The 13,991-nt window shown below is 43.7% G+C and overlaps 1 protein-coding gene across 1 annotated transcript in view; it reads right to left on the bottom strand.

Moving 5' to 3' along the window:
- Positions 1 to 13,991, bottom strand: part of LOC134341227 (netrin-3-like) — a 426,911-nt gene that overhangs the window by 32,726 nt on the left and 380,194 nt on the right. Inside the window, exon 6 of the mRNA XM_063039061.1 lies at positions 12,070 to 12,144. Coding sequence (XP_062895131.1) covers positions 12,070 to 12,144 — 75 coding nt within the window. The remainder of the gene's footprint in view (positions 1 to 12,069; positions 12,145 to 13,991) is intronic.

The raw sequence follows: 13,991 nt of genomic DNA, 5'->3' as shown, positions 1-13,991 counted from the left end.
AGAGAGTGGTAGGTCCCTAGAATGCACTCCTGAGGATGGTGATGCAGTAAGAACATTTACAAGAGGCCCTTAGATGGGCACATGGGTTTATACAGGCTTATAGGTTGGCACATAGGTTTATATATGTTGGCACAAATTTGTAGGATGAATATCCTGTACTGTGCTGTACTGTTCTATGTTTAAATATTCCGAAACAGATCCTTCACCTACACCATCAGATTTCTGAATGGCCCATGGACAGAACGATTCAGAAACAGATCTTTCAATTACTCCATCAGATTTCTGAATGGCCCATGGACACAACGATTCAGAAACAGCTCCTTCACCTACTCCATCAGGTTTGTGAATGACCCAAAGATTCAGAAAAAGCTCCTTCACCTACGTCATCAGATTTCTGAATGGTCCAACGATTCAGAAACAGCTCCTTCACCATAAGATTTCTGAATGGCCCATGAACACAACCTCCTATCTTTGCACTATTTCTTTACTTTTGTAATTTATACAAATATTTATGTCTTTGCTTTGTACTTTGTAACAAACAACAAATTTCATGTGATATAAGTTACTAATAATAAAACAGATTATGATTCTAAATATTTATTCCTAATAAATCAAAAGTACTGCTTTATACCCTTCACTGGACACATGGTATCAAGGAAATTATAGTGGCAAGGATCAAGGATCCAATAACAGTTAATGGAAGTCACACACACAAAATGCTGGAGGAACTCAGCAAGTCAGGCAGCATCGATGGAAAGGAATGAATAGTTAGTGTTTCAGGCCGAGACCCTTCATCAGGACTGAAGGTGAAATGAACAGTTCATTTTTATGTTGTGAGGTCAGGACCTGTAGCTAGTGACAATTTGTCATTAACGAGGGAACAAACAGAATATATCCAAGTTTGCAGATGACACTAAGCTAAGTGGAAATGTGCACTGTGAGGAGGATGCAGAGAGGCCTAAAGGGATGGGAAAGATATTGGCATGGATAGAGGAATGTCTGACAGGCAGGAGGCAGCAAATGGGAATAAAGGGCCTTTTCTGGTTGGCTACCAGTGACTAATGGTGTTCCTCAGACATCAGTAGTAGGACCCCAAGCAACATACACAAAATGCTGAAGGAGCTCAGCAGGTCAGGAGCATCTATGGAAAAGAACATAAAGAAGTAGGAGCAGGAGTAGGCCATCTGGCCTGTCGAACCTGCTCCACCATTGTATAAGATCATGGCTGATCTGGCCATGGACTCATCTCCACCTAACTGCCTTTTCCCCATAACCCTTAATTCCCCTACTATGAAAAAATCTATCCAATATATTGTCTTAAGTATATCTACTGAGGTAGCCTCCACTGCTTCATTGGGCAGATAATTCCACAGATCCACCACTCTCTGGGAAAAGCAGTTCCTCCTCATCTCCATCCTAAATCTACTCCCCCAAATCTTGGGGCTATGTCCTCTCATTCTAGTTTCACCTACCGGTGGAATCAACTTTCTTGCCTCTATCTTATCTATCCCTTTCACAATTTTATATACTTATATAAGATCTCCTCTCATTTTTCTGAATTCCAGCGAGTACAGTCCCAGGCGACTCAATCTCTCTCTGGAATCAACCTGGTGAACCTCCTCTGCACCTCTTCCAAAGCCAGTATATCCTTCTTCAAGTAAGGAGACCAAAACTGCATGCAGTACTCCAGGTGCGGCCTCACCAGTACCCTGTACAGTTGCAGCATAACCTCCCTGCTCTTAAATTCAATCCCTCTAGCATTGAAGGTCAGCATTTCATTTGCCTTCTTGATAGCCTGCTGCACCTACAACCCAACCTTTTGTGATTCATGCACAAGCACTCCCAAATCCTTCTGCACAGCAGCAAGCTGCTTTGTTACCGTTTAAATAATAATCTACTCTTTCATTTTCCCTTTCAAAGTGGATGATCCAGCATTTACCAACATTGTACTCCATCTGTCAGACCCTTGCCCACTCCCTTAATCTATCTATATCTCTCTGGTGACTTTCTGTATCTTTTGCACAATTTGCTTTTTCGCTCAATTTAGTAGCAGTCATAGTCATACTTTATTGATCCCGGGGGAAATTGGTTTTCGTTACAGTTGCACCATAAATAATAAATAGTAATAGAACCATAAATAGTTAAATAGTAATATGTAAATTATGCCAGTACATTATGAAATAAGTCCAGGACCAGCCTATTGGCTCAGGGTGTCTGACCCTCCAAGGGAGGGGTTGTAAAGTTTGATGGCCACAGGCAGGAATGACTTCCTATGACGCTCTGTGTTGCATCTTGGAGGAATGAGTCTCTGGCTGAATGTACTCCTGTGCCCACCCAGTACATTATGTAGTGGATGGGAAACATTGACCAAGATGGCATGCAACTTAGACAGCATCCTCTTTTCGCATCCTCATTTAGTATCATCAGCAAACTTAGATGCACTATACTCAGCCCCCTCTTCTAGATTTTTAATGTATATCTGCTGGCTCAGCCCCGGTTCCTACGGCACGCTGCTCACCACTGATTGCTAACCAGAGTAACACCCATGTATCCCAACTCTCTGCTTTCTATTAGTTAATCAATCCTCTATCCATGCTAATACATCACCCCCAACTCTATGCATCCTTATCTTATGGATAAGTCTTTTATGTGGCACCTTATCGAATGCCTTCTGGAAATCCAAGTAAATAACATCTATCTGTTCCCCTCTATCCTCAAAGAACTCCAGTAAGTTTGTCAAACAGGACCTGCCTTTGCTGAATCCCTGCTGCGTCTGCCTGATGGATCCATTTCTTTACAGATGTTTTGCTATTTCTTTTTTAGTGATAGCTTCAAGCATTTTCCCAACTACAGATGTTAAACTAACTGGCCTATAGTTACCTACTTTTTTCTTACATCCTTTTTTGAACAGTGGTGTGACATTCATCTTCTTCCAGTCCGTTGGAACCTGTCCAGAGAACTTTGGTAAATTATCACCAAAGTCTCTACTATAACTTCTGCCAATTCTTCCGGTACCCTGTGATGCATTCCAAAAGGACTAGGGTACTTATCTAACTGCAGGCCCACAAGTTTACTCAGCACTACCTCGAAGTCCTGCCGAAGGGTCTTGGCCTAAAACATCGACTGTACTCTTTTCCATAAATGCTGCTTGGACTACTGAGTTCCTCCAGCATTTTTGTGTGTGTTGCTTAGATTTCTAGCACCTGCAGATCTTCTCTTGTTTGTGATCAGTACTGGGAGCACTACTTTTCACCTTGTTTGTCAATAATTTGGATAATGGAATTGATGGCTTTGTGGCAAAGTTTGCAGATAATAAAAAGATAGATGGAGGGGTAAGTAGTGCTGAGGAAGCAATGCGATTGCAGCAAGATTTGGACAAATTGGAAGAACGGGCAAAAAAGTGGCAGATGGAATACAGTGTTGGGAAATGTATGATAACACATTTTGGTAAAAGGAACAAAAGTGCAGATTATTATCTAAATGGGGAGAAGGTTCAAACATCAGAGATGCAGAGGGACTTGGGAGTCCTTGTGCAAGACTCCCAGAAGGTTAATTTACAGGTTGAAACTGTGGTAAAGTAGACAAATGCAATGTTGGCATTTATTACAAGGGGAATAGAACATAAAAGTAAGGAGATAATGCTGAGGCTTTATAAGACACTAGTCAGCCACACGGAGTATTGTCAACAGCTCTGGGCCCCATATCTCAGAAAGGATATGTTGTTATTGGAGAGTCCAGAAGAGTTTCACAAGGTTAATTCTGGGAATGAAGGAGTTAATGTATGAGAAGCGTTTGGCAGCTTTGTGCCTGTACTCACTGGAATTTAGAAGAATGTGTGGGAATCTAATTGAAACCTACTGAGTGTTGAAAGGACTGGATAGGGTGGATGTGGAGAGGATGTTTCCTGTGGTGGGGGTATACAGAACTAGAGGGCACAGCCTCAAAATTGAGGGCAACCTTTTAGAACAGAGGTAAGGAGGAATTTTTTTAGTAAGAGAGTAGTGAATCTGTGGTTAGCTCTACCGCAGACTGCGCGGAGGCCACATCTATTTGTATATCTAAAGCAGAAGTTGATCCTTTTCTGATTGGTCAGGGCACCAAAAAATATGGGGAGAAGGCAGGTATATGGGTTGAGCAGGATTTGGGATCGGCCATGATGGAATGGCGGAGCAGACTCAATGTGCTGAATGGCCTCACACATCAAAGTTGCTGGTGAACGCAGCAGGACAGGCAGCATCTCTAGGAAGAGGTACAGTCGATGTTTCGGACCGAGACCCTTCATCAGGACTAACTGAAAGAAGAGCTAGTAAGAGATTTGAAAGTGGGAGGGGGAGGGGGAGATCCAAAATGATAGGAGAAGACAGGAGGGGGAGGGATGGAGCCAAGAGCTGGACAGGTGATTGGCAAAAGGGATATGAAAGGATCATGGGACAGGAGGCCCAGGGAGAAAGAAAAGGGGGAGGGGGGAAAACCCAGAGGATGGGCAAGGGGTATTGTGAGAGGGACAGAGGGAGAAAAAGGAGAGAGGGAAAAAGAATGTGTGTATATAAATAAATAACAGATGGGGTACAAGGGGGAGGTGGGGCATTAGCGGAAGTTTGAGAAGTCAATGTTCATGTCATCAGGTTGGAGGCTACCCAGACGGAATATAAGGTGTTGTTCCTCCAACCTGAGTGTGGCTTCATCTTTACAGTCGAGGAGGCCGTGGATAGACATGTCAGAATGGGAATGGGACGTGGAATTAAAATGTGTGGCCACTGGGAGATCCTGCTTTCTCTGGCAGACAGAGTGTAGATGTTCAGCGAAACGATCTCCCAGTCTGCGTCGGGTCTCACCAATACATAGAAGGCCACATAGGGAGCACCGGACGCAGTATATCACCCCAGCCGACTCTCAGGTGAAATGTCGCCTCACCTGGAAGGACTGTCTGGGGCCCTGAATGGTGGTAAGGGAGGAAGTGTAAGGGCATGTGTAGCACTTGTTCCGCTTACAAGGTTAAGTGCCAGGAGGGAGATCAGTGGGGAGGGATGGGGGGGAATGAATGGACAAGGGAGTCGCGTAGGGAGTGATCCCTGTGGAAAGCAGAGAGAGGGAGGAGGGAAAGATGTGCTTAGTGGTAGGATCCCATTGGAGGTGACGGAAGTTACGGAGAATAATATGTTGGACCCGGAGGCTGGTGGGGTGGTAGGTGAGGATGAGGGGAACCCTATTCCTAGTGGGGTGGCGGGAGGATGGAGTGAGAGCAGATGTGCGTGAACTGGGGGAGATGCGTTTGAGAGCAGAGTTGATGGTGGAGGAAGGGAAGCCCCTTTCTTTAAAAAAGGAGGACATCTCCCTCGTCCTGGAATGAAAAGCCTCATCCTGAGAGCAGATGCGGCGGAGACGGAGGAATTGCGAGAAGGGGAATGCATTTTTGCAAGAGACAGGGTGAGAAGAGAAATAGTCCAGATAGCTGTGAGAGTCAGTAGGCTTATAGTAGACATCAGTGGATAAGCTGTCTCCAGAGATAGAGACAGAAAGATCTAGAAAGGGGAGGGAGGTGTCGGAAACGGACCAGGTAAACTTGAGGGCAGGGTGAAAGTTGGAGGCAAAATTAATGAAGTCAACGAGCTCAGCATGCGTGCAGGAATAGTTCTGCTCCTATGACTTTTGGTCTAAGGAGATATAGGGAGGTAAAGTGACATGGCATGAATATTGCTGATAGGATATAGCATATAAAATTGTGAGGTCATTCACACTGGTTGAAAAACAGGAAGGCAAAGAATATATTAAATAGTGAAAATTGAAAGGTATTGGTCTTCAAAAGGGCTTGAATGTCATGCGAACAGTGAAATTTTATATGAAGGTCGAGCAAACAATTCAGAGGGCAAACACAATGTTGGCTTTGTAGGAGAAGGATGAGGCACAGGCATCATTTCTTTCTCTTCCCAGAAATACTTGCTAATCTGCTCAGTGTGTCTGTCAAATCTGTTTTGGTTGCAATTAATAGGGCCCTTATGAAAAAGCATCAGCAAACTATATATTCAGACATCCCTCTTCTCCTGGAAGTTCTGGGAGACTCCCGCATATTAATAGTGGCTCCCTGATGCTCGCAAATTATATACAATATCACGGAAATCTATTTTTTTGAGAGCGAGCGAGTGAGAGAAAACAAGAGAGAGCGCGAGAGCAACCACGAGAGAGAAAGCGCGAGAGCGCACCATGGCAGAGTGTTCCAAAAAAAAAATAAAACGTACGACACCCCAGACTACACTAAAGTGTACCCCTGCCTAATAGGGGTCAAAATAATGACAGTGTTGCTCACTGCACTGTTTGCAACAGTGAGTTTTCTATTGCCCATGGTGGGTCAAGACTGTAAAAGACATGTTGAGGTGAGTTTAACAGGTGTCATTCGTTCATTAGCATAGCTAACATTATTTAAACTAGCTGGCCAGCTGCTAAGGAGCTACTCTATTGCAGACATCCCACCTCTCCCAGAAGTCTCCGCAAATTGATGGTGCTACCTCCCTGAAATGAGTTTTTGCAGGGTGGGATGTCTGTATATTGGACTGGTCTCAATTCATAAGGAAGGATATACTAATGATAAATTAATTTTGGAAAGGTAAACCAGACTGAGGCCTCTGATATCACGCAGGCATGATATATACGGAGATTAGCAGACTCAGCCTATTTTCAGACCTTTGATAGAATAAAAGTTGAAGTGTATAAAGTTTTTTGCAGTTTGATGAGGCAGACAGGGGGCTGAGGTTCCCTGAACCAGAGAGAACAGGCTGTAAATTAGGGTTTGTCTATTCATAACAGAGTTGAATCCAATTCACAGAGTTACAAAATACACGTGGACTAAGACGTTAACTGTCCTGTGCTATCACCAGTGAGATCATCAGTTGATCTGCCACCTGTCTTCAGGAGTTTCAGCCCGTTTATGATCAAGACTCCCTGGAGGTGGTGGGCCAGCAGTGCTAAAGCACCACCTCCCACTGGTGAGCTTAAAATCTTGGCATCTGCCTCTATCAGAGTTGTTGGTCACTTCCATCCAACAGACAGTCTGCTCTTCAGGTATCTATGCAACTACTGAAGGGTTTGCAAGATATGTATACACTGTCTGACGATCTGCCCCTCTGGACATACTTGGTCCACACCCATGCTGATCCTTTCTCTGCTGCCTCAGCTACAGCCCTGCTGGTTGACTTGATCTCTCTTCTAGTGAAGCCAAGGTCACGCAGCCACTTCTGGAGAGTGAATGCAATAAACCCACGGCAGCCTACTTCGAATGGATAGCATGAGACCTTCCACCCTCTGTCTCTGCACTCTGATCTTAATTCTGCATACTTGGTTAACTTGCGCTCATGGGCTTCTTCGATGTTGTCTTCCCAGGGGACTGCGAGTTCACAATAACCACTTCTCTACTGGTGTCAGACCATACGATTATATCTGGACGCAATGTTGTGAAAGCTATTTGCTCCGGGAAACTGCCTTTCCTGTCCAGGTCAGCCTTGACACACCAATCATTGGCTGCAGCAAGTATGCTTGATCGTGAGCCTGTGCTGTACACCCTTGACTTGGAGCCTTCTTTCACAAATGATATGCGATGTTCTGTGCAGCATGGGGCATGAGATAAGTTGTGCTGCAGTACTCTCTGCTCAACCGCTTCTGTTACAACTTTGAGAACGTTGTTATGTCTCCAAGTGTACATGCTGCTGGAAAGATTGACTCTGCATGCACTCAAGATATGTTGAAGTGTTCCCTTCTTGCCACAAGCAGCACACCTGTCTGTCTTATCTTCATACCAGGTGCTGAGGTTGGCAGGTGTTGGGAGCAGATCGTACGCTGCTCTGCATAGAAAAGAAATGTGGAGTGGTTCCATCTGCCACAGAACATTCCAAGATAGATGTCGTTGTTCAACACTTTCCCACCGGGTCCAAGCCCCTTGTTTGCCCAGGCCAGCTGTTTTAGTTAACCTCTTCTCCTCTTCTACCTCTCGTATTTCCTGTGTTACAAGCCCATGGCGCTCCTTACCTGTAGAAGATGACCACCACTTGTGGGTTGTCCATCCAAGTCCCTGGCGGCCTAGCTGGCTAGCCCCAACTGTCTCCTTGTGCTTCAATCTAGACTCTGCCTCATCACCTGCTATATGGGCTGACCACTTCCTGCCTGATCTCACATCCGGCTGGGTGTTCTTGATGACAGGGTCGTTTGAGTCTCGAAGCATCAAGAATGATCTTATCTTGGCTACCTTGACCTCCTCAATAAGGGATTGCACTGGGATGGTAAGCTTTGTCTGGCTACTGTGGATTGCAACATTGGTGAGGCTGCTCGGTACTCCAAGCCACTTCTTCACATACTTGTTGATCTTCCGTTCCATTGCCTCAACATGGGACATTGCCACTTCATGGACAGTTAGTGGCCACATTATCCGTGGCATCAGTCCATACTGCAAGCACCACAACTTCAACTTGCCAGGCAAGCCACACTTGTCAACAGACATCAAACCTCTGCCGATCTGTTCTCCTGTCTCTTGAACCCTCTTGGTGTCTCTCAGCTCCTCTGTGTACCATCGCCTGAGGCTCTTAACTGGTTGGTCCTGAATGGATGGAATCTCCTCTCCACAAAGGGTGAAATGAAAGTCAACCAGCTTTCCTCTCCTAAGAACAAGGCTCCTTGCCTTCTTGGTCTTGAACTTCATTCTTCCCCAATCCATTAGCTCCTCGAGTCTAGATAGTACATTTTCCACTGCTTTCGTGCTGGGACCCAAAAGGATAAGATCATCCATGAACACTCGTATTGGTGGTGACTCCTCTCTGTCATCAAGTGCGACACCTGGTCCCACTGATTCTGCAGCCCTCATGAAATTGCACATCCCATTGGGATTCCAACATCCAAGCTCTGCCACCTAGTTGTAAACTGCTGAGTGGAAAACCTCATCCGGAAATCGTTGTAGTACTGCATAACAAAGTTCCTCACCTTAACAGGAATCCATAGGAATTCCATCGCAAACTCAATCAGGATATGGGGAACAGAAGCATACGCATTTGCCAGATCAAGCCAAACTACAGCCAGATTTCTTCTCAACCTTTTTGACTCCTGGATGGTATGCCATATCATACTCGAATGTTCAAGGCATCCTGCGAAGCCTGGTACTCTGCCTTCTGCACAGATGTATTTACTAATCCATTCTCTATCACAAATGAAGATATTCTTTCTGCCAGAATGCCAAACATAATCTTCCCCTCTACATTCAGGAGTGAAATTGGTCAGAACTGATTCAATATAGAAGAATTCTCTTCCTTCGGGATGTATACTCCTTCAGCCTCACTGCATGACAAAGGAACAACACCTTGTCTCTACACCACCTTTAACAATCTCCACTAGTATTTCCTCAGCTGTTCACACTTCTTGAACATCTTATACGGCACTCCATTAGGTCCTGGTACTGAGCCTGACCTTGCCTTTCTGATGAACCGTTCGACTTCTGCCAGTTTGGGTTCTGACAGATTGAACTTCACTCCTGGCTTGGTAGGCTTCACAAGCCCTGAAATGTCAAGCAAAGGAGCCTCCCGCTGTTCGTTAGCGTAAGTGCTTGCCAGGTGATCCTCAAGTTCTCGTTGAGAGATGTTAAGCTTCCCGCTCTTACTTTGTTCAAACAGTTTCTTTGTGAACTCGTGAGGGTTCTCAAAGAATGACTTTCTTGCCTTCTCTCTCTTCTTTCTCTTTTCACGTTGTGACTCTGCACGATGGAGTGATGCTAACTTTATTCGAAAATGCTCTCGGAGATCAGCAAGCCCTGGCTTGTCACCCTCGCTTACTACCTTCCACCTCTGTCTCAATGATCTAAGCTCTCTCCTCAACCTACTAATCTCCTTCTGGCGCCTGCTTGGTTGCTGTGTAGGCTTTGCTTTCTTCAACTCAACCAAACCAAACCTGTACTTTCCAACATTGTAAATCATATCGCCCATCACTTCCAACTTTCTCTTTGATGTTCCCTCGAGAATGTTCTCCAACATCATACTGATATCCTCTTCAAATACACACCAAGCCTTCTCATCTGCCTTTGCTGGCCACTTGACCTTCCTCTTCTTCTCTGCCTCCTCACCACTGCCATCATGCGAAGGATCTACCTGGGTACTGTGGTCTGAAACCTGAGCTGGGTGATCTCTCGTCTGACCTGGAGTATGATGACTCTCTCCAGAGCGAATTGCTGTGGCTTGTGAATCAGTGGTTGAAAAGACCACATCGTCTGTGCTTGGTGAAGTAATCTCATCTTCATCCACTGGGATGGAATAGCACCTCAACTTTGCTTGGTGGACTCGTAAACCTTTAATGCTGGAAAACGCTCTTCCACACCAACACACTGGACACTCAGAGCCTCTTATCCTAGCTCTTGGTCGTAGATGTGGGAATCTTTAAAATTCTGCACCGACAGGGAATGAATTAAGTGATGACTATATTGAAGAAATGAATAGATATTTAACTACCTGACCCCTGACGCTCACGACTGCTGGAAGTTCGAGAGTATCAGGGGTCAGAAGTGTATGAAGCTGCCATTACTAGGGAGAAGGTTCTTCAGAAACTGAAAGGTCTGAAGGTAGATAAATCACCTGGACCAGATGCTGTATACCTTAGGGTTCTAAAAGAGGTGGCTGAAGAGAGTGGGGAGACATTAGTAATGATCTTTCAAGAATCACTGGATTCTGGAATGGATTTCGGAAGACTAGAAAATTGAAATGTCATTCCACTATTCAAGAAGGGCGAGAGGCAGAAGAAGGGAAATTATAGGCCAGTTAGTCTGACTTCAGTGATTGGGAATATGTTGGAGTCAATTGTTAAGGATGTGGTTTTAGGGTACTTGAAGGCACATGATATAATAGACCATAGTCAGCACGGTTTCCTCAAGGGAGAATCTTGTCTGACAAAGATCTGTTAGAATTCTTTAAAGAAGTAACAGGTAGATTACACAAAGGAGAATCACTGGATGTTGTGTATTTGGATTTTCAGAAGGCCTTTGATAAGGTGCCACGCATGAAGCTCCTTAACAAGTTAAGAGCCCATGCTATTACAGAAAAGATACTAGCACAGATAAAGTAGTGACTGATCAGCAGGAGGCAAAGAGTGGGAATAAAGGGAGCCTTTTCTGGTTGGCTGCTGGTGACGAGTGGTGTTCCACAGGGGCCTGTGTTAGGATTGCTTCTTTCTATGTCAACCACTTGGATAACAGAATTGATGCCTTTGTTAAAAGGTTTGCAGATGATACGAAGATAGGTGGAGGGGGAAGTAGTTTTGAGGAAGTAAGAGAGGCTACAGAAGGACTCAGACAGTTTAAAAATATGGGTAACGAAGTGGCAGATGGAATACAGTGCCCAGAAGTATATGTTCATGCACTTTGGTAGAAGAAACAAAATCTGAGGTGTAAAAGAACTTGACAGTCTTCATGCAGGATTCCCTAAAGTTTAATCTGCAGGTTGAACTGGTGTTGAGGAAGGCGAATGTGATGTTAGCATTCTTCTCAGGAGGACTAGAATATAAAAGCAAGGATGTAATGTTGAAAAATAAGGCACAGGTGAGGCGTCACATGGAGTAGTTTTGGGACCCTTATCTGAGAAATGATGTGCTGACACTGGAGAGGGTTCAAAGGAGGTTCACGAAAATTATTCCAGGATTGAACAGCTTGTCATACAAGACCCTCCGGAACCATACCAGGATCAAGTAATTCTTGAAAGATCATTACTAGCTTCCCAATCCTCTAACTTCCCTCTAATTTTTGCTCTATCTTTGGCTTTTACATTGGCTTTGACTTCTCTTGTTAGCCATGGTTGTGTCATCTTGCCTTTAGAATACTTCTTCCTCTTTGCGATGTTTATATCTTGTGCCTTCTGAATTGCTCAGACACGGGCTGCTCTCTTATATCCATTTGCAAATGGGAATTACCTTATCGATAACCATTTGCATGGTGTCATCTGACCCATGTCCAAACCTGGGAAATCACTATATTACTGATCTACATCTCTTTCGTCTGGATATGCTGAATATTTTTATCAATTAGATTGTAAGAACGTGAGGAAGATTGGAGATTACCATAGTCTTTCTTGCAATATTTTTTCATGTTAATCTTCAAGTTGCCTTTCACAGGTTTGCAGTATGATTCACAGTCTGTGAGTTAGAAAAGAGCAAGATTAATGCCATGCCAAGACAATATGCAATACAAACAGAAAGCTCAGGCAATATACATGAAGAAAATAGAAAAGTGAAAACTTTCATCATTCATCATTCTCTACTAATTATTCCCACACTCACTTTATCCAGAAATCTATTGATCTCTTAATATATTTAATAACTTGGCTTCCACAACCTTCTGTATGGCAATTTCCACAGCTTTTATACTGTCTGAATAACAAAATTTCTCCACATCTCGCAAACCTCTTGCACTGTAACCAGACACTGTACCCTGCATTTTAACACAAATCATCCTTCCTGCTCCAACTCTGTTCAGACCCGTCAGAATTTTGTTTCATTTAGAAGCCTTCCATTCTTCAAAATTGTAGTGAATATAAATGCAGCCAACCTAGTCTCTTCTCATAAGGTAGATCCTTCAAGAATCATCGCACACCTACTCTTTCTTAAATAATGAGACAAAACTGCACTCAACAGGTCGTGTGGTATCTGTACTATTGTAGCAGCACACCCTCGTTTCTGTTCTCAAACCTTTTTCCTCTGAATGGTAACTTATTACAGTATTTGCCTTCTTATCAGCTTTTTGTAGCTGCACATTGTTTTCAGTGAACACATCAACACTTCTCAAACAAAGACTATGTGCTTTTCCCATTGTAATTATTAATCTAGATACATCATACTGCATTTGCCCTGTTTTCCCTACTTGCTTTATGTCTGTTGTCTTGAAACCTCTTTGTATTTTCCTTACCATTCACAGTTCTACCTAGTTTAATTTCATTCTGTTCCCTAATCCAGTGCCTGCCACACCAGAAAGGATTATCTATTCCTACTTAATGTTCTGTCTCACTGCTAATTTTTAAACCATACCAATACCTTCCACCTTAATAATACAGCCTAACTTCTTACGAGGGACTTCATTAACACTATTCTGAAAATTGAAGTACACCACATCTAGTTCCTCTTCATCCCCTATACCAGTTTTATCCTCAAAAAACATGATTTTATCTAATCTTGTTGATATTCTGTGGTTCTGTTGGTAAGAGATGGAATTGCATCTTTTAGAAAGAGGTGACATAGGGTCGGAGAATATTGAATCTTTGTGAGTGGAGTTAAGAAACTGGAAGGGTAAAAAAAAATGGGAATCATATATAAGCCTCCAAATAGTAGCTGAGATGTGGGGCTGAGACTGCAAAGGGAATTGGAAAAAACATGTAATAAGGGCAACAACACAATTGTGATGGGGGACTTCAAAACGCAAGAGGGTTGGGAAAATCAGGTTGGTGTTGGATCACAAGAGAGAGGATTTGTTGAATGCCTGTGACATGGCTTTTTAGAGCAGCTGTGCTTAAGCCTACTCAGGGATTGGGAGCTGGGTAATAACTCAGATTTTATTCAGGAGCTTAAACTATAGGAACCCTTAGGAAGCAGTGATCATAATATGTTTGAATTCATACTGCAATTTGAGAGGGGGGGACGCATAAGTCACATGTATCAGTATCACAATGGAATAAAGGGAATTACAGAGGAATGAGAGAGGAGCTTGCCCAGGTGGATGGAGGAGGATACTGGCAGGGATAATGGCAGAGCAAAGATGGCTGAAGTTTCTGGGAATAGTTCATAAGGTGCAGAATAGATATGTCTCACAGACGAATGTGTTCCCAAATGGCAGGGGTAGTCAACCATGGCTGAAGTTAAGGATTGCATAAAAGCCAAGGAAAGGGCATATAACGTAGCAGAAGTGAGGGGGAAGCTGGATGATTTGGGAAGCTTTTAAAATCCAACAAAAGGCAGCATAAAAAGCTATAAGAAGGGATAAGATGAAATAT

Source organism: Mobula hypostoma, assembly GCF_963921235.1.
Source record: "Mobula hypostoma chromosome 9 unlocalized genomic scaffold, sMobHyp1.1 SUPER_9_unloc_1, whole genome shotgun sequence".
NCBI lineage: Eukaryota > Metazoa > Chordata > Chondrichthyes > Myliobatiformes > Myliobatidae > Mobula > Mobula hypostoma.
Note: the sequence above shows the minus strand (reverse complement) of the source record. Positions and strands in the feature narration are given on the sequence as shown.